Below are 24482 nucleotides of genomic sequence, written 5' to 3' on the forward strand. Positions count from 1 at the left end.
TACTTACTTCAAATATGCACATTGGTTAGACATGAATGAATTCAGTTGCATTAATACAATTTGCTGTGATTACAGTCAACTATTAGATTTGAGCATGTACATTAAAAACCCTGTTGTAAGGGACTGCCCCTAGAGGGCACTGTGGCTGTTTGTTTTTGTATGTAGTTTTGTTAGAAGACCCAGTTTCCCAGAAGTCTCCTCGGTCAGGTGTTGACGAAGTTCACCTGAACCGAGGTGGCTCATTAGGAACATTATAAAAAGCTGTTAGTCCTGGGAAACTGGGTCGAGCATTAACAATGTCTAGTGGGCTTTTGTTTTATTTTGTTTGAATTCAGTTTTTGAGTTGAACTGGCTCTGAGTGCATGTTTAAGTTAAAAGTGATTATGTGTAGTTTTGGTTTTGCAGTCTTTTGTGATTATTAATTATGTGACTAGTGGTCTTTGGTTTGCAGTCATTCCTGGTTAGGTCGTTTGTATGTATTTAGTGTCTTTTCCCAGTGTTTAATATAAGCTCTAAAGCCTGGGTCTGCTCTACGAGTCCGCGGGTGTGTGAGGATGTGTGTGTAAAGCTCTTTGAGGTAGGTAGGATGTGCATGATGTTGTGTGTGTGCCGCTCATAGGAGCGTGGGTCTGCGTGTGTAGTGTGTGTGCCGCTCATAGGAGCGTGGGTCGTGTGTGTTGTGTGAGTCGTGTTTGTTGTGTGTGCCGCTCATAGGAGCGTGAGTCGTGTTGTGTGGCTCTCGTAGTAGCAGACAAGGTTTTATTCCACCAGCAAGAGCCTGGATTACGTGTACACAAGATGTGTTTTTAAGCCTTTATCACAGCCCTATGAGGGTAAAATGTCTAGCCTAGAGTGAGTGTGTGTATGTCCCAGGTATTAGAGCCTGTTTGTAACTGAGCCTGTGTCACAACACAGAGCGAGTGTGTGTGTATGTCCCAGGTATTAGAGCCTGTGTGTACTTGAGCCTGTGTCACAACACAGAGCGAGTGTGTGTGTATGTTTCAGGTATTAGAGCCTGACTGTGAGAGTCTCTGTCCCCACTCTAGGTAGATGTGAAGTGTTAAGGGTTTTCTTGTATCCCCATGTGATTTGTTTTATAAATACCTCCGTGTGATGTTGTCCAGAGCCAGTGTTTTGTTTGTTTAGTTTCATGTGATTAGTTTGTTTTGTCAATAAAAACTCTTTATTTTTGAAAAGAACCCTCTGCATCTATGCCTGCCCTTTGTATGCCCACGGCGTCCCAACAGCCCGATACACCCGAATCGTGACAGAATGCTCGACCCCAACAAGGGCATAGCAGAGGGGCCCACGGCCAAGCCACAGGAAAGGTCCCTTCAAAACCCCCGAGAGCCTCAGGTGAGACTTCTTCGTCCAAGAGCTGCAGTGGAGGCCCCGCCTGGGAGGGCAACCCAGTACTGCATCGGCCACCCGGCTTGGAGGACAACCCAGCGCTGCCTACGAGGCTCCAGTTTCACGAGCGACGCAGTGCTGCCTCCGCCGCCTGGCCTACATGATCCGGTGCTGCCTCATCAGCCGGGTCCACGGCAGGGATCCAGGACCCTCAACACTTGGCTGGGAGGACAACTCAGGGCTGCATCGGCCGCCCGGCTTGGAGGACAACCCAGCGCTGCCTACGAGGCTCACGTTTCACGAGCGACGCAGTGCTGCCTCCGCCGCCCGGCCTACAGGATCCGGCGCTGCCTCACCAGCCAGGTCCACGAAGCGGATCCAGAACTGCTTCCACTACCCTGCTTGCACCTTAGGAGTCCACCACCGCGAGACCCCGACCGCTAGCCGGAGCCGTTGCCGGCGCCTGGCAGCGGGGATAAATCGCTGCTGCATCCACCGCCAAACGTTGAGGATGACTCAGTTCTGCATCGGCCGCCCGGTTTGGAGGACTACCCAGTGCTGCTTTTGCTGCTCAACAGGCGTGAGCAAGTCAGTACTGCCTCCGCCGCCCGGCCTACTCCAACGATCCAGAGCTGCCTCAACGGCCGGGATTACGCAAGGGGTCCAGCAGCGGCCTCCGCAGCTTGACTTCAGCGGCCGTCCGGGCTCGCCCACCCTCCCACCCAGCTTGCAGATCTAGATCGTCGGCATCGGGAGTTGGAGGTAGGCATCTCCAATTGCGCTCTGGAGGAGCGTCTTAGGAGGGGGGGTACTGTAAGGGACTGCCCCTAGAGGGCACTGTGGCTGTTTGTTTTTTTGTATGTAGTTTTGTTAGAAGACCCAGTTTCCCAGAAGTCTCCTCGGTCAGGTGTTGACTAAGTTCACCTGAACCGAGGTGGCTCATTAGGAACATTATAAAAAGCTGTTAGTCCTGGGAAACTGGGTCGAGCATTAACAATGTCTAGTGGGCTTTTGTTTTATTTTGTTTGAATTCAGTTTTTGAGTTGAACTGGCTCTGAGTGCATGTTTAAGTTAAAAGTGATTATGTGTATTTTTGGTTTTGCAGTCTTTTGTGATTATTAATTATGTGACTAGTGTTCTTTGGTTTGCAGTCATTCCTGGTTAGATCGTTTGTATGTATTTAGTGTCTTTTCCCAGTGTTTAATATAAGCTCTAAAGCCTGGGTCTGCTCTACGAGTCCGCGGGTGTGTGAGGATGTGTGTGTAAAGCTCTTTGAGGTAGGTAGGATGTGCATGATGTTGTGTGTGTGCCGCTCATAGGAGCGTGGGTCTGCGTGTGTAGTGTGTGTGCCGCTCATAGGAGCGTGGGTCGTGTGTGTTGTGTGAGTCGTGTTTGTTGTGTGTGCCGCTCATAGGAGCGTGAGTCGTGTTGTGTGGCTCTCGTAGTAGCAGACAAGGTTTTATTCCACCAGCAAGAGCCTGGATTACGTGTACACAAGATGTGTTTTTAAGCCTTTATCACAGCCCTATGAGGGTAAAATGTCTAGCCTAGAGTGAGTGTGTGTATGTCCCAGGTATTAGAGCCTGTTTGTAACTGAGCCTGTGTCACAACACAGAGCGAGTGTGTGTGTATGTCCCAGGTATTAGAGCCTGTGTGTACTTGAGCCTGTGTCACAACACAGAGCGAGTGTGTGTGTATGTTTCAGGTATTAGAGCCTGACTGTGAGAGTCTCTGTCCCCACTCTAGGTAGATGTGAAGTGTTAAGGGTTTTCTTGTATCCCCATGTGATTTGTTTTATAAATACCTCCGTGTGATGTTGTCCAGAGCCAGTGTTTTGTTTGTTTAGTTTCATGTGATTAGTTTGTTTTGTCAATAAAAACTCTTTATTTTTGAAAAGAACCCTCTGCATCTATGCCTGCCCTTTGTATGCCCACGGCGTCCCAACAGCCCGATACACCCGAATCGTGACACCTGTATTAAAACAAACTATGTATACCAGGCTTGTATTACTCCCGCATTACCCACTACACAAGGAGGCCACACATAAGCACCTAACATTAATTGTATTCATTTTAAAGTGTTTTTAAAGTATTTCTTCCTGTCAGCATCAACATCTGCATAAGCTTATCCAAAAAAAATTTGATCACAAACACTATGTGAATTTAACATTTTAACATTTTATTTTAATTTAGTAAAACAAAAAAAATCCCCTTTTTATGAGAAACTTGTTCTTTTTTGTAATGTTGTGATATTTGTATTCAAACTATACATTTTCTCTTATTACATATTCATATGTATACACTCTTGTCCATAAGTATTTGGAAAGTGACAAAACTTTCATAATATTGCCTTTGTGTGCCTTTGTAGTGAAGTGAGTCAAGATATGATTAAAGTGTAGACTTTCATTTTCATTTTTGTCAGTTCTGATGTTTGATGTGAACATTAAATGAAGCTCTTGACCTGTACCTGCATGTTTTGCTTTGTAAGGTTTGGATTTCATATTCAATTTCGGTTATTTTCATTAACAGTAAATACAGGTCTGGAGATGTGCAATATCATTTACTATAGCACGTATTTATTTTATAATTTTACTAGTCATCTATGCCCTGATGAACAGCAAATTCTAAAAGAGAATTATGACCGGTGCCACTGAAAACTGCTTAAATTTCATTACCATAAACTAAAATATAATATCTAACATAATGTTTTAAATACTTTGTGGTCCAGTACATAAAGCATATCCCAGGGCAATCTCTGACATTGTGCAATGTGCAGCCTTGTCCTTCTTTTATGATCGAGAGGAAGAAAAATGTCCTGAGTCTACAATACAAGGCCAAACAAATTACTCATTGACTTATTAACTAAACGTTAATGGAATTAATTACTGATTTGTTGTGACTACAATTAAACAAATGATATTGTCAATAAAATTGTTATAATTTGTAAATTTTTTGCCAGAAATTATTTTTGCCCAATTAGTTTAATGTGCATTTTGATCATGACCCACATACATATAATTTTATATAGGTCACAGTACCGTGCTACAGTATATCAGGCATACCTCAGTCCCCATGTATTAACTCGGTGTAATGACTTTTTCCCGTCAGCCTAGTGTGGCGTGCTCACTAAATATTTTACCCAAGAGCCTGTAGACAATTGGTTCCAAAGTTCAAGGATTTTCAGAGGGCACATAACTTTGGAGAAGTAGAAAGAGCGCATGTAGACGTGGAAACTGCTGGACCCATGGAAAGAAAGCAGTGACAGGTAAGCATAACATCTTTGAATAAATGGTTATGGGGAACAAATCAACATTATGGAACTGCTTTTGAATGATGACTTAATAAGTGCAAGTGAATAAATTAAGTAACACATTATAGTGTGGTTTTAATTATGGATTGTCTGATTTCTCTACATTTAAATGTATTATTGCCCGTCTGCTTGGTCAGTGATATTTGTACCTTAAAATGTTTTAAGCCGAAAGATTTTGTGCTAATAGCTTATTACCACCCGCAACACTAAGAGAAGGCAGGAGACTGGTAGTAACAGTCCACAGCTTTATGGCGATCAGTCTTTCCGCTTCCTGACAGAGCAGCTATGGTTTGTTAATGAGTAAAGTCAGGTATTCATTCTGTGTTAAATGAGAACACTAGGGCTAAGGTCCTTGAGGAAAGCGTTTGTCAATTTTGACCTAAATATATAGGATTGAGAAAAATCTTATTTCACAATTTGTGTTTCACTGTATGTCCAGAGTTTTTTTGCATGTACCTCAGCAGTTATGATAAAAAACACCTATAAGGCTAAAGTCCACAGGGTGGAGACGTGTCTAAGGTCATCTCACGATAGTTTATATAGCAGTATAATAGTAGTTATTGCATTGTTCCTGCCTGCAGATAAAAACTATTTCAACTTACTGCCAAACTCACTGTGTAATCAGGATCAAATCCTGGTGATCTATGCAATGCTTTTATACGAAGTATTTGTTTTGGATGCAGTTATTTCCTAAATTATAAAACGTATTACTGATGTGTGTTAAGTGTATACTGTTTTATCAACTTGAAGTTCTTAACAGAGGTGACAACTGTGAATGTCCTTGCACAGTCATGCACTTATGCTGAATATCATTATGAGGTCATTTTACAGTAAAGGTGAAATATCAATTATAAAAAATATAGTTATATATAAATAATATATAAGTTATGTATAAAGTTATAAATGAAATGTATTTCTTCCTTCAGACATAGGACTTCTTTAATAATAATAATAACTTTATAAATCCACAATAAATAGTACTTAATGCATTTTTAAAAAATAAATTTAAGTAAAGAATTTATATGTTGTTGTCTTGTCATTGGCATTATAAATATCGTAATAGTATCTAAACAACATAGATACATGCTATAATTTTTTTTCAATACAACCTGGATATTAAGTTAAAGGCAGAGTGAAGAATTTATAAGACCAAAACATACTTAATAAATAAAAATAAAATTGCACATTTTAAATACCATCATATGAACTTGTGCAATTTTTACTTTTAGTTTTCCTACCCAACAGTCATTGATGAATATTTAAATTAAAATACTTAACATTAACTATAAAATGTCAATCGTTAATTTCATAAGCACTCACCTGAAAAATAAGTTTTACCAAGTTTAAAAAAATACTGTGGTGTGATTTGAACTAGTTAAACACACTAATAACTAATAACTAATAATACACAGCCTTTACACTTTTATACCTAACTCTTTCCTTAATAATAATTCTTTGTAGGGTCTGGCATATACATCACTGTTTCTAAGATCAAAACCAAGTTTGGAGATCATGGCTGAGACAAAAAGTGGCACCAGTCCCAGTCACCCTTCAAAGGGGGGTGCTGGCGATTTCACTAAACGAGTCCAACGGAAATTTAGTCGCGCACAAGAGAGGGTAAGTTTCACATGTAAAATTACCAGTAGTGCTGTTGGTAACCTGCTCTCTAGCTAACATTTTAATTAAATTTTTTCAATGATTTACATTTTAGTGGGCAGATAAAAACACACTTTTCTATTGCAATAAACCTGTCATGATTGTTTTCTTCATTAGAGATTTGAAGAGCTTCTTTTTTCATCTTCTTCTTATTATTATTATCGCACTCTCACACCTGGACAGGGTGCCAATCCATCACAGGGCACACAAGCACACACACTTGCACACTCTGGGCAATTTGGAAATGCCAAATGACCCAGTGTGTGTGCATGGGCTTTGCAGATGTATGTCTTGCCCAACACTGTTTTAGTTACCCAGTCCTTTGGGGAAAAAGTCTCCTCTTGTTCAATTTACCAGGCATCCAGGATGATGACTTTTTGACCTGATTATTGATATTAGGTGTCTTGTGCACTGAGCTGGAAATGACAACATTCTTTTACCCTTTGATGAGAAGGCTACTCTCCCATTTGTTGCAAGGAGTGTGTAGGGGAGCTTATTCTTTCCACTTGGCCAACCATTGTAATCTGCTTCTTCAGGAGCTTTTGGGCTGAGTTCATAAGATGTAAAGTAACTGTAACAAATGACAGACACAAGACCAGAGGTAGCCTCTCCTTAGGACCTATCCACAAGTATCAGTTTTCCAGTTTTCTCCACATTTATTGAAACCCTCCGAATTTCTTATCACCAAGATAATTATATTGATGGCTGGTGTGATGAACACTGAGGCAATACCCTAGGCACAGGCAACTGCATATTTTTGGGGCCCTGGGGGTTATCCTTGTGTGTGTGTGTGTGTGGTACGCATGTATGTGTTTAAATTTCATGTTAAAGAAAGATAATTTAGGGAGTTTTCTCTGCTGTTTGTGGGTCGTTTTTGACAAAGGGTTAAATATTTGTAAAACACGAGGATTGGTGCAAATGTCATTTTATTTGCAGCATTTGTGTTCTTCATGCAGCAACACAGACAATAACAAAATTCAACTTTCTTTTACTTTAACATTGCCCTTTATCAGAAACTTCAATCATGTTACACTGAAACCCCCTCCCATCATTACATATTACTGTGCAAGAACCCTCTTAGAGTCACAGAAATAGTTTCGTACAATCACATAAACTTTTATCTGACTATGCTAAAATGTTTGCCTGCTACTCTTTCAGGTTTTGCAGAAGTTTGGCAGGTCTGAAGAGACAGTAGATGTACAGTTTGAAACATGTGTACAAAACCTCCAAGAACAGCAGGTACTTAATACTGTTTATCACAAACATAAGACTTGGTTTAGAAGAAATGGTAAAATGGATATCTAATACTGTGCTTTTATTTATTTAATTCTTTACTTCATAGAATGATGGACAGAGAATATACAAGGACCTTAAAGCATACTTAAATGCTGTCAGAGGTTTGTTAGATTATGAGTTTTTTTTAGGAAGTTTGGCTAAACAAGTACTTAAAGCAATATTTACATTATAATGCTTTCTTTGAAGTTAATGTAATGTGTATAAACCAAAAAAAAATCTTTAAAAAAAATGTTTTTAATGTTTATACCTTAAAGTTGTTAATATCTTAATGCAGTTACTAAATCAAAATGAGCTTTATAACATATTTTTTTAGTGTTGAAACACCCATGACATGTAAACAAGTAATTAACCTAGAATTCTCATAATGCAACATATGTTCCACAGTTATGCGAGATGCATCCGGTCGTCTGTTTCAGTCTCTGTTTGACGTTTATGAGCTTGAATGGGAAGGGGGAGAGGACCTTGGGGCTGTTGTAGAGGTGATCTTCATGAAAACTTATTCACAGAATGTGCAACGGTTGCTCTTGCAGCAAAAGTCATATGTACTTCTGATATGCAACTTTCTCTACAAAGGGGGAAGACCTGCTGTGGAACGATTATGAGGCAAAACTGCGAGACCAGGCACTGCTTACAATAGAATCTTATATGAGCCAGTTCCCAGATATGAGAGTAATTACCCACTTCCACACACACACACACGCACACACGCGCACACACACGCACACACACACACACACACACACACACATATATCCAACAGTCCATTTTTACCCTATTTGGCTTTTTAACTTCCATGTCATTGTGCATTTTGTGGCCCTCAGGAAAGGATTGCCAAACGAGGCAGAAAACTTGTGGACTATGATATTACTCGTCACCAACTGGAATCACTGCAGAATGCCAAAAAGAGAGATGACATCAAGATAAACAAGGTGGATTAAGATCCAATTGTTGCCTTTAGGTCAAAATGCGTATACATAGTAAACATTTTCCATAATCCCAAGATTTATAATATAGGAGCTCTGTAACGTTCACGATCAGTAGATCTACTAAAATGTTCAAACATTACAAAGCTCCTATATTACTAATATTAATTAATATTACTATTTGTTATGTAAATGACTAAAAACTAAAAAGGAGTATTGCTCACTTTGACATACCAATACTGTAGGTAGTGTTGTATAAGATTAGAAAAATACACATATGCTGACAAATATATATAAATAAATAAATTTGCCATGTAGATTTAAATGGGAAAATCCTCAAAATGAGTCTTTGATTAAAAAAATACTGCTGTAATTTATATGTTAGCTGGCTCAATTCTTTTAACTCTAACTGATACAGCAAGTAACTTTTCATTTCTTAAAAAGCATATTGCAAGATGTATATCATTGTCATGAAAAATACAGTATGCTACTTGTACCCTTTTTTCTTTTCTTTTTTTTTTTACTAATTTGCCAAGCAGAGGTAGATTGAAGGGGAAAACTTTCGGGTTTATTTTTGCTGAAAAATGCTAGTGCAGTGTGTCAGTATACAAAACATTAGAAAAAAAACATTAGCACACAATAATTCTTCATACAAAATCACAAAATCTTTTTAATTTGTAACATAAATGAATTAAAGAAAAGTGGAATTTCTCCGCAAACCACATAAATAAATCAAGCAACACAATGTGGGGATAAGGACCCTAGTTTGGGAGGCCCTAACTTGTATAATTTTGCAGTGATATGTTTTATATCAACCATTACAACTAATATAGACCTTGTCGCATGTATCTAGCCAAAAACTAAAAACACACCTTTTCTAACATTTATCTAAACCATCTTTTTATAAGTGCTTCAAACAATATGTACATAAAGCTCAAAATGAATGGAATGATGTCCACATTAGCAGGGTAAATGACTACTTAGCAGTTCCAATCTGGTGAAGAAAAAGTGGGTTGGGTTTTATTCTTTATGATTTTTTTCTATGTGGTTTCTATTGAAATGGTGCTCCTTTTGGTAAATCACAGAGTTGCTGGTTACCTATAAATAACATAATTATTTGAACAGAAACACAATTTTCATATTTTTGCATCTTTGAAGTGCATATTTTGTGTGTTTCATGATTAGCTACCAATTAAAATTTAACACGTCAGACCTTTTAATTTATATTAAGGCACAGGCTACAACTGGGCATTCAACTGCTTATTAGTCACTTGTCCAATTATTTTGAGCCTGGAAAAAGTTTGTAAAGCAGTTAATGCAATATTTTTGCACTGTGAAATTCTTTCTTTGCATATCCCGCCGACCTTTCAATCAGGAACTCAGTGCACATTTCCCAGCAAGCAAGATGGGGTCAGAGTGCAGAGCCTGGCAACTTACAGCACCCCTGTAGCAGATAGAGTTAAGAGCCATGCTCAAGAGCTCAACAGTGGCAATTCGGCCGGGCTGGTGCTCGAACCCTCCACCACCTTAACCGTTTGAGCCACCACTGCCCTTAAAGCTGAAAGTATACACTGTCTTGGTAAAAATACTTATGAAGCTGACTATATATGCTTGGCCTCAAAGTAAAAATACCTGATAATGCAGAATTCATGCTTATGTGATCAGGGTAAGGATATGTAAATCCTATTTACACCTTACAGATGACATGACAAGCTCTTTGGGAAACCTAAGATGTTTATTATAGATTTATGTAGGTGGGAATCAACAACACCACCAGCTATTAACAATACACACCGAATACAAAAAATACAAACCGAATAATATAAAGTGAGACTGAGACTGTGGTTAGGTAAAGGGAACCCAGTGCCATACATTTACATGAGTCATGTAAGAGACTAGTATAATCTAGCATGTTTTGGTATAATCTAGCAAGTTTCCAAAATATAGCGTATCATTACTAGTTGTTACAGACTCAGTCGTACGTATAATGAACACATAAATTCCTCCACCTAATTGCATTTAAGATAATTAGAGTAGGGAGGTGTCATGCAGATCCCAGGTTCAAACCCCATAACCACCAAGTTGCCACTGTTGGGCTCTCATTTTTCTTCATCCAAACACGGCGAATGGAGTTAAGACCAAAAAGTTCTACTTTGGTCTCATCTGACCACAGGACATTCTCCCATGACTCCTCTGGATCATCCAGATGGTCCCTGGCAAACTTCAGACAGGCCTGGGCATGGGTTGACTTAAGCAGGGGAACCTTCAGTGTGTTGCAAGATTTTAAACCATGACGTCTTAGTGTATTAATGATGGCAGCCTTGGAAACGATGGTCCCAGCTCTCTTCACAGCATTGACCAGCTCCTCCCGTGTGGTTCTGGGCTGATGCTTCACAATTCTTAGCATCATTGATACCCCATTTATCTACTTATATTTTGGCTGATTGTGGGGTGCACAGGTGCACAGGTGTCTTTATGACAGCTAACGACCTCAAACAGGTGCTGCAAATTTAGAATCATGATCAGAATGTAGCTGGACTATTTAAAAGCAAAATAACTGGTCTTTGACGGTCAGAAATCTGGCTGATAAGCAAGTGATCAAATACTTATTTGACACAGTAATTCACAATTTAAAAAAAAAAAATCCATACAAGTGATTTCCTGATTTTTCTTTTTAGATTCTGTCTCTCACAGTGAAAATGCAAATATGCTTAAAATTGTAGACCCCTCCATGATTTCTAAATAAGAGAAAATCACAGGGTGATCAAATACTTATTGACCTCACTCTGTATATATATATATATATATATATATATATAATAATTATTATTATTGTTATTGTTTTTTTTTGTTTTTTTGTTTTTTTTACCCCCAATGGTTATTCATTACTGATAATTACTTACATTAGCGATATCAGCATATAACTTGGTGGTTGCATTTTGCTGTTGTCACCTGTTTCTAGGTTTCCTATGTTGTTTTGTGACTTTTTGATATTATTTGTGCCTTATCAGTTGGGGATGAGGTCTTTGGGTAAGGGTTTTATAGGTTTGTTTTTTTGCGTTTTATTTGTGGTACTTTTGCTCGTACTGGCAAAAGTGTCATACAGGAAACGGATATATCAGATAAGGAACATATGAAGCTGAAAAGAGACTGGGTTAGCCAAATATACTTTTCCAAATTCATGTCAAATAGTAGGGGCACTGCAATTCTTATTCATAAAAACATGCCGTTTATCCTTGAGCATCATCCAGAAAGAAGATTCCTGGTTTAATTCTTGGAAAACATATTACTGTAGGCAATGTATATGCTCCAGTTTAATCAGCTCTGCAAAAACATTGGTTTCTTTCTTGGATAAATCTTCACCCCAGATTTAAATAAGTTGCAAATCTTCACATATTTTACATAACATCTGTTAAAATTTGGGACTGGTGGATATCTGGAGGGAGCTGCATCCTAAGGATAGGGATTATACTTTCTATTTCCACCCCCATAAATCTTATTTAGGACTAGATTATTTTTTTCATACCCTCCAGTTGTATACAATATGTGAGTTCTTGTCACATTGGCCCAATTGTGTTATCTGATCATGACCTGTTTTATTTGGTCATTGATATTAGTGTACCTGTTCAGAGGTCTAATTATTGGAAATTCAATATTTCGCTCTTGAGTAATACTAGTTTTTGCTCTTTTTTTTAGACAAAAATAATTCAGTATTGGCAAGAAAACCAGAACTCACCAGTCTCTCCTGCAATAAAGTGGGACGCAGCCAAGGCTACGTTGCGGGGTCACCTCATTGCTTATGGTGCTTTAAGGAAAAAATTTAAAATACAGAAAAGGAAAGAAATAGAAGCTGAAGTATTTTACCTGGAACAATAACAAATCGAGATAACCTGGTTGCTAAATCGAGATAATTGGATTTTATTGAATAGTGCCAGAGCCAAATATAACTTAGACTATACAGAACATACCAAGAAATTATTACTTTACAGTACACTAAACAGCGCTACTATTAGTTTGGTAATAAACCCAGTCATCTCTTGGCCTATCAGTTAAAAAAGGAGCAGAGTGAAAGAACTATAAAAGCAATTAGGACATCTGCTGGCAACATTGCTTTTGATCCTCAGGACATCAACACTTCTTTTTCTGATTTCTATAGGAATCTTTATACAGCTGATTATCATGGATCAAATGAGGATTTGCTTAATAACTTAAATTAGATTTCTCTTCCCAGTATTTCTAATGATTTTAGGAGCTCTATAAATGCCCCTTAACCAGGGACAAAATTTGGCACGCCATTCTGTCAATGACAACCGGTAAAGCTCCTGGCCCAGATGGGTTTTTAATAGAGTTTTATAAGCAGTTATGGTTTGAGCTTTGCCCTATTTTAATGCAGGTGATAAATTATCTTTTTGAGACTAATTCTTTGCCTGAATCCTGGTCATTGGCAATTATCAGTCTGCTTTTAAAAAAGACAAAGATCCAACAAATTGTTCATCTTATCGCCCAATTAGCCTACTAATATGTAGATTATAAAATTATAGCCAAGTCCTTAGCTCGGCAGCTTGAAAATCTTTTACTTTTTATTGTCAACCCAGACCAAACCAGTTTTATGAAATTCAGGTGTGGCTCAGACAATATTCAAAGAGTTCTAAATATTATAGATCATATAAATTTCACCAAGGAATCTACCTTCATTGTATCCCTAGACGCTGAAAAGGCATTTGATAGGGTGGAATGGCCTTTTCTTTTTGCAGTCTTAGAGAAAATACAATTAGGAAATAATTTTATTAAGTTAGTCAAACTCCTATATTCTAATCCTATAGCTCAGGTTAACAATAATAGGATGTTGTCTAATAGATTTTCAGTAAGCAGTGGTTGTCGTCTAGGTTGTCCTCTTTCGCTTTGTTATTCTATTTGGTTATTGAACCACTGGAGGTTGCTGTAAGAAATAACAGTAGTGTACATGGTATTAAAATAGGTCTGGAGGATCTCTAGGTCTGGAGGATCTCTACCCAATTTCCAATTATACCTTTGGGGTGCTCAAATCAAGCATATGTTAAGTTGGTTTATCTATAGATTTGATTCACGCTGGGTTGGGATTGAATCCACAAGATCCTTTCCCTACCATTTATTCATTCAATGTACAATAAAATCCAACAACTGATTTGTTACATTTTTACTGTAATAAACAGTTTTGGTGTCAAAGGATGTTAGGAAATACTTATCCATTTCAAATAAGTTGTCTCTTAAGTCTTCAATTGCGCTTAATCTTGATTTCCCTGGTTTCCTGGGATGCGGAGTTAAGGGCATGGCCGATCTCTGGTGACCCCTGGTTCCCTTACCCCGTCTCTTGGTGCTTTGTTAGACTTCACACGATTGAAGAAACTGCCAGACGTCCTTGCGGATGGTGGGCCATCAGGCGATGTTTAGGAGGCTCAATATGGTTTTTAGCCGCCCCAGTGGCAACCCGCTGGCTTGTGATGAAAATCTTGCAGGAACCTCTGGGTTAAGGAAGGTGGGACTACCAGTTGAAGTCCTCCTCCGTTTTTCCTTGGAAGGCTGTGGTGATTGTGACCTCTGAGCTCTTTATCCAGGGCTCGGAGGAGTCTCCCCTGACTGGACACTCCAAGTAGATGGGAGGTCGAGCACAAAAGGAAGAAGTAGTTGGTGAAACTGAGAAGGTAAGGTGACTAGAAGTAGATGTTGGAAGGAAAGGAGGAACTACATAGGATACCTGACTCCTTTGATTATGCACCCTTTCCATAGCCGTAACGATTGGAGTACTGGGTGAATGTAGAACAGGCGAGGGTGATGAGGCAGGGATGTAGGCATGTAACCTGTGGATGGTGGGTGCGCTAGCGAGACACAGCTTCTTCATCTGCCTCTCCCATATACTGTCCCGCCTCAAAAAACAGTCAGTCACAGTCCCTCTCTCTAGGGCTTCCTGGCAGTAGTTTTGTTATTGTTTGTGTGTGTGTGATGGTGGAGGGGAGAGATGGCTTGGTCTCACATAGGATGTTCAATCCGGGAGCACAAGAAAACGGAATGAGAGGGGTATTGAATGAGTCCATCAAAGATTAATCCACCACGGGAAAAGTAATCCTCTGGTACAGCAAACAATCCCTCTCTCTCTTACAAAATCCAGCACATGACATGTCATCAGGGATCCCTCGCGCCATAACCGCGCATGCTCGTGAGAGCTTAACCCCGGAACCAAAACACAGTAATTCAGGAACAAAATAAACCATATAGGGGTCGCTGATAAGGCCTGGGGGTTTTATTTCTATTTATTATCTTAATTGGCTTATGTAAACAACCCCCAGCCTTATGTGGCTGCGCGACAAGCATCACATACATACACAAACACATACACACACACACACACACACAGAGCGCCTGCGTGCATAAACGGAAACACTTATCTGTCGGCATTTAGTTTTACTGTGCAGTAATTTGTTTTATTTTTACTTTATAGTTTTTATATTGGTTATTTTTATGTTTTTTGGGGGGGGGGGGGGGGGGCTGTGGAGCGAATAATTTGAGTTTTTATCATTTCTTGTGGAAAAATTTAATTTGGTTTACGAGTGTTTTGGAATACGAGCCTGCTTCCGGAACGAATTATGCTTGTAATCCAAGGTTCCACTGTATATTATTATTATGGTCAACTGCTCAGGTACCTTCGGTCAATATGTGGTTGAGTCAGGTGACCACACTTTTACCACTGGAAAAATTAACTTATGATTTACATAAAAAAATCTGAGTTGTTCTAGCGAATTTTGTCCTCTCTCTGGAACTTTCTTGAGGGTAATCATTGACTATGCCTTTCTACACTTGGTTTATTATTTTACAAATTTTGTCTTTCCTCTTAAACATTTATTTAAATGTGTAACAAAATTTTGCCTGTTGTCGAGATACCTGTACCAACTGTTGCTGTTTGGTACACAGTGTAATGAATGTACAAATTACACAAAGGAACAGAAGACTGCACTACAGAGGACAAAAGTTTTATGTTTTTGGTTTACATTAAAGGGTTTTTAACTTTTTTTGCTTAGTAGTATGGGCTTGAACCACACATTCATACAAAACATTGGTCACCTTTTTCTTTTTGTCTGCAATTGGATATCCATTATATTATTTCAACATTTTTTTTAACAAAATTTCCACCTTTAGCCAAGTGTCTTTCACAACCTTCAGACAATTTCAGACATTTCATACCAAAGATTTGTGATTAATTTTTACACAACCTGATTACCACATTACAACTTAAATGTTAAATAGCATAACTTTATAGTAACATGTTCTATCTGGTGCAAAATGGGAGTTTATAGTTTGTTAGAGAGTTTTAAAATGGTTTATTTATTTATTTATTCATTTATTTTTACAGGCTGAGGATGAAGTAAAATTTACCAAAAAAATCTTTGAGGACTTAAACAGAGAACTGAAAGGGGAGCTGCCGCCTCTGTATGATAGGTAAGATACATATGTATTTAATAGCAACAGAATACTTGTATTGTTATTTTTTTTAGTATATAAATCTTTAGGCAGCATGGTGCCTTAATGGTTAGCACTGTGGCCTCGCACCTCTACGGCTGAAAGTTTGATTCCTGCCTCGGGTCTGTGTGCATGAATTTTGCATGTTTTTCCGGTGCATGGTGGGTTTCCTCTGGGTACTACAGTTGCCTAACACAGTCCAAAGACATGCAGATTAGTCTAAGTGGTGTTTCCAGATTGCCTGTATTGTGTGAATAAGTGTGAAGTGTGTGATGCAATGGATAAACAGTATACAACAAGCATATATAAGCATTTCACTGCATATGGTACTGTGTATGACTGTACTGGACATTTCCTATCCCCTTTACCCTCATCGTTACAATGTTTATGTCTTGTTACATGTTTTTATGTGCTCGTTGCTGAGGTATTTTTTACCCCTGATCGCACACTGCGCTTTTCGAAGGACAGTCTGGGAGGGTTTTTTTTCCCCTCGTTATCCTAATGTATCTTATTCCTTATTTTCTATGATGGCCCCGGTTAGGTGGCTGCCGTCGCGACTCTGTGGTCGCACAAAATCATTTCACTGCATATTGTACTCTGTATGATTGTGTATGTGACAAATAAAATTTGAATTTAAATTTTGAATTTGAATTTGACTGTGTATGTGACAAATAAAATTTGAATTTTATTTACAAATGAAGGAATGAAGAACGCAGGTATAAATCTTTCAAACTAATGTTTTTTACTGTAATTCTTTTTTTAGTCGCATTGGATGCTATATAACAGTCTTCCAAGCTATCTCAAATTTGAGGGAAATCTTCTACCAGGAAATGTCTCTGGTAAGTCCATGTGTTTACTCACAAGTTCTTCATTTAAATTTCACATTATCATAAGAGTCTATTTTTGTGTGTGAATGCAGCCAGTGTGAAAATAAAACATAAAAAAAAAAATGTTTCCTCTAGAATAACAAGGATTTACAAAATATCATGATGAACCTAAAAGCCCAGCATCCTGACAAGAGCTTTGTGGTGAAGAACTTCAACCGGTTTGTTGCTTTCTTCTTACTTGAACATTTGATCTGTATATTATAATCATTACTGCTTCAAGATTTTCTTAGCATGTGGGTACATTTCAGAAGTGAATTTGTAAGGTGTTTGGGAATTGTTACAGTTCCTAAGATTTATTATATGAATTTCTTATTTCTGTTTGGCAGTGGAACATTGAAGAGGAGGTCGCTAAAAGATGCACTGTCTCCCAGATCATTGAGAGCCAGCTTCTCTGAGCTCCACATGAGTTACAGTTCTCGAGGTACACTGAGGTGAGGCAGAAAAGTTTTTTTTTCTAATTAATCACATTGTCACAAACAGACAAAGTCTTAAGCTTTGATTACACACATTTGACAACAACATGCAATGTAATTTAATTTCATCCAGAGTAATATTTATTTTTGGCCAAGATCTTACTGATTATGATTTAAATCACTGTCCTCTCTAGCACACCCAAAAGCTTTTCAGTGGAGTTCAGATCAGGAATCTGTGGTGCTTTCACAATTTAAGGCCAATAAACAGTGGCATTGCCAACCTTAAATATGGCTGTTCCATTATGGACTAAAATAACCATTGATGGGTTAACCAGGTCATTCAGTAAGCAACTCCAGATATTAATAGTACCACCAGAGACTTGTACAGTGGGCACTATGCATGATGCCCATTTCTCTGCAATAGGGTAATTCTGGACTCTTTAAACTACATGCTCTTTTTGCATTGCTCCAAAGTCCAATCTTTATGCTAAATTGAAGCTTTTGCTTTGCATTAGCTTTAATGATCGGTTTTCTTGTGACAACACAGTTGTTTAGTCCCAATAATGTGAGGTCATATTGCATTTCTTTTGGGTGTGCAAATTCCCTTACTTTTACTATTAAACTTTTTTTTTAACAATACAACTTTTTCAAGCATTTAAGTGAACTCCAATTACAGTCAAGGGCTGTCTTTATTGTGCCAGGCTATGTAATTATGCAGTCTAGTGCATTCTCTTAAAATTTTATTAATTAATACAATAAAATTGAAACACAGTTTATAAATTATCTTAAAATTTTTTGCTGCTGTAGGAGAGAACATACACCAAGTTTTAGGTCTGGCAAAAGCCCATATGAGCCTTCCAGCCAAGAGGTCCTGGCAAGCCCCACAAGACCAAAGCCCCCTAGGAACATCAGTTATGGGGAGACAGACACCATTTCCAGAAGTGAGGACAACCCAGAAGTAGAGAGAAAACCTTCAACTATATCTGCACCTGCAATGGTTGATTCAAAAGCTCCAGAAAGTGTGCACACTTACAGCCTTACAGACAAAAATGCAAATCAAGAGAATGAAGGTACTGAAACAAAAGAAAGGGAACCATTGTTGTCCCCAGAAAAGGATGGAGTGAGCTTAGAGATCAAGAATGATTCATCTCCAGAGGCTTGTGATAAGAATGAATTGGATTTGAATATAAATCAGTCTGAAAAAGTTAATTCTGTGGTCTTATCAATTGTTGAAGATCCTAAAGAGCACAGCACCCAACCTGAAGAACTAAGTCAACCTCACTCAGTAAGGGTGGCTGGAGTAGCCATAAATTCCAACATAGTAAACAAAGAAGAACCCGGAGTCTCTTCCAAGGTAAATAAATAATAAGCAAACATAAAATTAACTCTTTCTTTCCTTTTGTAATGTTTGTGTCTTTTCTCTGATTTTAAGGAAAATGCCACAAATAATCAAATATTCGATGAAATGAAAGAGGAAACATTCTGAAACAGAGGATATTTGGTCAGTATATAAAGTTACAGTGTAATTTTTTATTACTATTCATTGTACAATAATGAGTTGGTTTGCTAATCACTGTATTTATTTTGCATCTGTTGTCTCTCTTCGTAGGGATGAACTGCATTTAAACCAAATACACATCTCCTATTTGGATATTACTACACAAATTCCAAAAATGTCAACCAAATAAAACCTATTCTTCCTCTTTTTCTTGTTCCTAATATTATAAAGAGAAATTGAAGAAAATGCTAATTAATCTTTAAATCAAGCTTAGACTCTAATCAATTTACCTGCATATGATCAAACCTATTCTAATCAGTAATTAATTCATATGAGTATATAATGTATTTTCCATATTTCTTTTTTGATTGTCTTGTGAGTTCACCCTTAAGGGCAATTTGGGTGTTGGATTGTGGGCTCTTATATTGCTGTGTTAAATGCACTTAACTGCAAATATACTTTACTTGTTATTAATTGTTAAAAAAAAGAACTGATTGTTAATTTTTTAATAAAGTCGAATGTGCCCACCATATGTTTTTTATTTCAGTTCCTCTTCATTAATAGAATATTTAATAACCTATTTAGTTATTTCGATATTTACCAGTTGTTATTATTATCATCATCATCATCATCATTATTCTTATTATTATTATTATGTAATTATTTAGGGTTATATATGGTTTGTATTTTCAAGGAGACAGTTGTATAATTTGTGGAAGAGACGGATGTGTGTGAGACAGTTGTATGTGAGACTGCTGTGTGAGAGGAGTGATGCGTGAAACTGCGGTGTGTAAGAAAGTGGTGTGAGATACAGGAGAGAGACTGTTGTGTGAGACAGTTGGGGGAGAGACAGACAGTTGTGTGAGACAGTTGGGGGAGAGGCAGACAGTTGTGTGAGACAGTTGGGGGAGAGACAGACAGTTGTGTGAGAGACTGCAGTGTGAGTTCCTGTTTAAGAGCTGTGCACGAGGACGGAGCGTCACTGTTCCGGATACAGAGTAAATGAGCACATAGCATGCGCACCTCGTGCATTGAACTGCTTTTTTTCTATCTGTATTTGCGTGTCTTTTCGTCAAATGTTTATTTTTACAACGTCATAGAACTCTGAAATGAAGTTATCGATTCGAACAAAAGACTTTTGACGGATAGAAACCCCGTCTGGTAAGTCTGACCGCTTGATTTGATGCTTCATGACGGTGTGGTGGTGGCTGATTAAAAGACTGGCTGTTTGTAGTTTGTTCCTGTGGAAAGTTTGACAGCGGAATGAAAAATAACTCATAAATTAATGTTACTTTAATTTTACGTTTTAAACTCGTGATCGACTCGTGTGTGATTTTGTTCTCCTGATTATAAGGAACCGAAATGTTTTGTTACTCGCAAACTTATGCCTCATTCCTCCAAAATGAATTGGACGAATTCAGTGAATGTTTTGTAAATTGTAAAGTAATACCGTATGTATTGCCTCGTTTTATTGTATATGATTGAAAGGTCCTGCCTCACACCGAGTGTCGGGTTTTCATAACGACGTTCAGAGAAACAAAGTTGACTTGACTAGCTACATTTAGTTCTTTCATGCAGTGGAGTTAAACTAATCCCTTTAGTAATTAACGTAAAAACAATTCTAGTATAAACATTTGTTTTTTAGCTTACTTGTGGAAATTGGAAATCGCCTATATTACATGTTCGCTGACGCTATGGCCGTATTACTTGTGTTGCTGCTGTGTACAGGTTTAGGTGTTAACGCTTTTCCATCATGGCTGCCACATCACCTTCCAGCCGTAAGTATTTATTTTTATCTTATCTCCGTAAGAAGAGGTAAACGCACAGACCCATTCGTGTAAACTTATTCCAAATAAGCTACTGTCCATTATAGGAATATGCATTAACTTAAACATTAAATAGTTATAGCACCACGTTTCCACAATAGACTTAGCATTTTCTTCATTCATTATTGTTCTTTACATAGTCCAGGTTGGATTGAAAGGGCAGTAAATCCATGTTTTTCATGATTCCAAACTGAAGACCCTTTCATAAAATCCTTGTCATTTCAAATATACATGAGAAGATTCTTCATTACTAACATTTCTCCCCTTTTTTCTTAAGTCACAGAAATAGTGGCAACAACTGTGGCCACAAACCATACAGACTCTGTTGTCACAGGAGGTAAGGTACTTCTCTGGATAAATGTCTTTGGCATGAATATCTATTTAATAAAACCTTAACACTTTATTAGGCCTGGTAATTAGAATATAATTAGTGGACTTTGAAAAATGAATCAGAATAATTTAAAAGCTGCAAATGTAAGATGCTCTGAGATTCACTTGGCCGTCATGTCCTTGCATGTACAGTTGTGGCCAAAACTAGGACCACTCATTGATGTTTAGTTGTAGGCAAGAAATCACGCAATTACTCAGAATTAATATGAAAAAACTGATGTTCTTGTTAAAATGATCTAACATCGGCGTCAAGGTGGCTTGGTGGTTAGCATGCCTTGGGTCTGTGTGAATGGAGTGTGCAAGGTACATGGTGTGCTTGGTGTGTTTCCTCCAGGTACTCCCGGTTTTCTTTCACAGTCCAAAGACATGCAAAAATTGTATTTCCAAATTGCACGTAATGTGTGCAATGAGATTTTAAGCGAACTTATGTCTGAGATGGATTAGCACTCTGTACTGGGTGTACCCTGCCTTGTGCCCTAAGTCTGCTGGGAGAGGCTCCAGGCCCCATTTGACCCTGTATACAGGATAATGTGAGTAATCTAACATCAAAGGTACATATATATTTTTACACTATAAGCATATGTACAGTGGGTACACTCTTTGTTATATTGCAGCAATTTTTCGAAATAATTTAAGTTCATTTTTTCCTCATTAATATACACACAACACCCCATATTGACAGAAGAACACAAGAGTTGTTGACATTTTTGCAGATTTATTAAAAAAGAAAAACTGAAATATTATATGGGCCTAAGTATTTAGATCCTTTGCTGTGACACTCATATATTTAACTTAGGTGCTATCCATTTCTTCTAATCATCCTTGAGATAGTTCTTCACCTTCAGTTGAGTCCAGCAGTGTTTGATTACACTAATTCCACTTGATTAGGAAAGCCACACACCTGTCTATATAAGACCTTAGAGCTCACAATGCATGTCAGAATAAATGAGAATCATGAGTTCAAAGGAACTGCCTGAAGAGCTCAGGGACAGATCTGGCCAAGGTTACAAAAAAATTCTGCTGCACTTAAGGTTCCTAAGAGCACTGTGGCCTCCCTAATTCTTAGATGGAAGATGTTTGGGATGACCAGAACCCTTCCTAGAGCTGGCCATCCGGCCAAACTGAGCTATCAGGAGAGAAGAGCCTTCGTAAGAGAGGTAAAGAAGAACTCAAAGATCACTGTGGCTAAACTCCAGAGATGCAGTCAGGAGATGGGATAAAGTTGTAGAAAGTCAACCATCACTGCAGTCCTCCACCAGTCGGGGCTTTATGGCAGAGTGGCCTGACGGAAGCCTCTCTTCAGTGCAAGACACATTAAAAAACACCTAAAGGACTCCAAGATGGTGAGAAATAAGATTCTCTAGTCTGTTGAGAACAAGATTGGACTTAAATGATTTTATCAAATGGCTGCAATATAACAGAGTGAAAAATTTAGGGGATCTGAATACTTTCTGTTCCCACTGTATATTTTCAGTCAGTATTTAGTATGTCCTCATTACATGAAACAACCTGCTCCAAACGTTTTGGCAGGCTTTCCATGCAACTTTAGCAATACTCCTTGAGAAAAAACAGAAATTCTTCATGGTATTTAATCAGAACTGTTCCAGTCAAGTACTAGTGTTTATCAATAACTCGGTCACTGTTTTCGATCCATGGCACAGAGTTTTTACCATCCGGCATAAAAATCTTGCAGTTAAGCAGCAACTTGCCTTTTAGCAAAACAGCATACTTTTGTCCTTGCTGATAAGAGAGTTTTTATTGACATTCTGTTAACTGACATGGTGCCCCATATCATGTTCCCTGCTGGGTGTACACTTTATACTGTGTACAATTCATCAAATCTTTTTGTTGGTCTCTGGACATAGAGCTTGTATGCATTAAACTTCGTGGAAGGAACTTAGATGGCCTGATTATTAAAAATTGTTACTCATGGTTCTGAAACTTGCATTTCATATTTTTTACCAGAAGTGCGGACTTGAGGAACGCTTACAGTTAATCTCCTTATGGTGTGCTGGTCCCTCGGTGTGGTCTTTCATGGATTCCAATAATTATTGTTCCTGGACTCATAAATATGTGAACATCAGTCCTTCTACAAACATCTTACCAGTCACTTGTATAGAATACCCTTCTTGGTGAAGAATCTCTTTGTACTTCCATGAGTGTCACCTTTACTCAGTTTGTGGATAAAAAAAAAAAGCAAAACAGTGGTATGTGGCATAATGAAGTGTCTACTGTGTAATAATGAAAGCCAAAGTAACTACTTTGGTCAGTTTCATTTCTGATACACTGCGTTTGGGATGACAAAAACTTTTTTTTCTTGAAGGTGGCCTTAAACATATGGCCATTACTGTATCTTAACAAACCTTTAAGTTGTTACAGTATCTCATTTTTAATCCACATTGAGTAATACCACAATTTGCATTCTTTCAGTTTAGTTTAATTTAATTATATATTTTGTTTCCTATGTGTGTTTTAGTGGTGATTCTACTAGTCTTGTGTACAATTGCTGGCTTGGTGTACCTGTTGTATCGCTACCTGTGTCACAACAAGGGCATCTACAGGACCACAGGAGAGGCTGCACCAGGTGTGGACCCAGACCAGATCAACCAAGACTCGGTCAATGAAAACAAGGAGTACTTTATTTAACCTTTTTGTTTTTCATTTAACCCATTTGGTGCCATATAGCTACATCTATTAGGAGGACTCCAGTTTGTTTTGCGCAGTAAAAGAGGTACAATAATACAGCTTTCAGTTGATGACTGGGCATTGAAATTCATTTTAAAGGGTATTGTATTTTTTTTAATAGTCCTGTGGGAGCATGGCCAATGTGGAGTTTACATTACATTAATGATGATGGGTTTTATTAACATGCACATTGATGTATCAGAAGCAGCTTCTTAAGTTGTGACATGCAGTAAAAAAGTTAGTTAAATAACTAAAGCAGGTGTAACTGAGGAGCACACCACATCCCTGTTCTCAAACATGAATGGTGTATGTACTGATTTTTTTTCTATGAGGCTGAAACTACTTTCACACCAGTGACTTGTTTTCTCTTGTGGGTGTGTACTGACTTTTTAAATTGGAACTATTTAAAGATAGGAATGAACACTGTAAGTAGGGAACTGAAGAAATGTTGGACCAAATGTGGCATAGGATTGGTTGGAGAAATCAAACAATTGATTTTGTCACTTTACTGTAAATTAATTTAAATATAATTGAGAGAAGTTTTAAAATGTTACTTGTCACTAGGTCTGAAATCAATTTTTAAGTGTTGGTTTGTGGTTGTATAAGGAAAATCATTATGATTGTACACTAAGAGATGTACTGAACTGATGGAGCTTTGTGCAAATCCAAAACCTCAGTTTAATACAGTGTGTGCATACATAAAATGCATACATGCACACATGTGCCTGGACTGAAGTATTGAAATGGCAAGGCCAAGC

At 38.0% G+C, this 24482-nt stretch overlaps 1 protein-coding gene across 1 annotated transcript; it reads left to right on the top strand.

The window, feature by feature from the left end:
- Nucleotides 1-4533: 4533 nt before the first annotated feature.
- On the top strand, nucleotides 4534-19353 carry bin2a (bridging integrator 2a). The gene is made up of 14 exons (XM_053482053.1): nucleotides 4534-4614; nucleotides 6121-6276; nucleotides 7474-7554; nucleotides 7658-7712; nucleotides 7996-8090; nucleotides 8185-8280; nucleotides 8433-8540; nucleotides 15919-16004; nucleotides 16789-16864; nucleotides 16988-17070; nucleotides 17239-17343; nucleotides 18133-18679; nucleotides 18758-18826; nucleotides 18935-19353. Exons 2-13 carry the CDS (start codon nucleotides 6172-6174, stop codon nucleotides 18809-18811), a joined length of 1491 nt encoding a protein of 496 aa, XP_053338028.1. The 5' UTR covers nucleotides 4534-4614; nucleotides 6121-6171; the 3' UTR covers nucleotides 18812-18826; nucleotides 18935-19353.
- The last annotated feature ends 5129 nt before the right edge of the window (nucleotides 19354-24482 follow it).

The sequence above is a fragment of the Clarias gariepinus genome, chromosome 22 (assembly GCF_024256425.1).
Source record: "Clarias gariepinus isolate MV-2021 ecotype Netherlands chromosome 22, CGAR_prim_01v2, whole genome shotgun sequence".
NCBI classification, from domain to species: Eukaryota; Metazoa; Chordata; class Actinopteri; order Siluriformes; family Clariidae; genus Clarias; species Clarias gariepinus.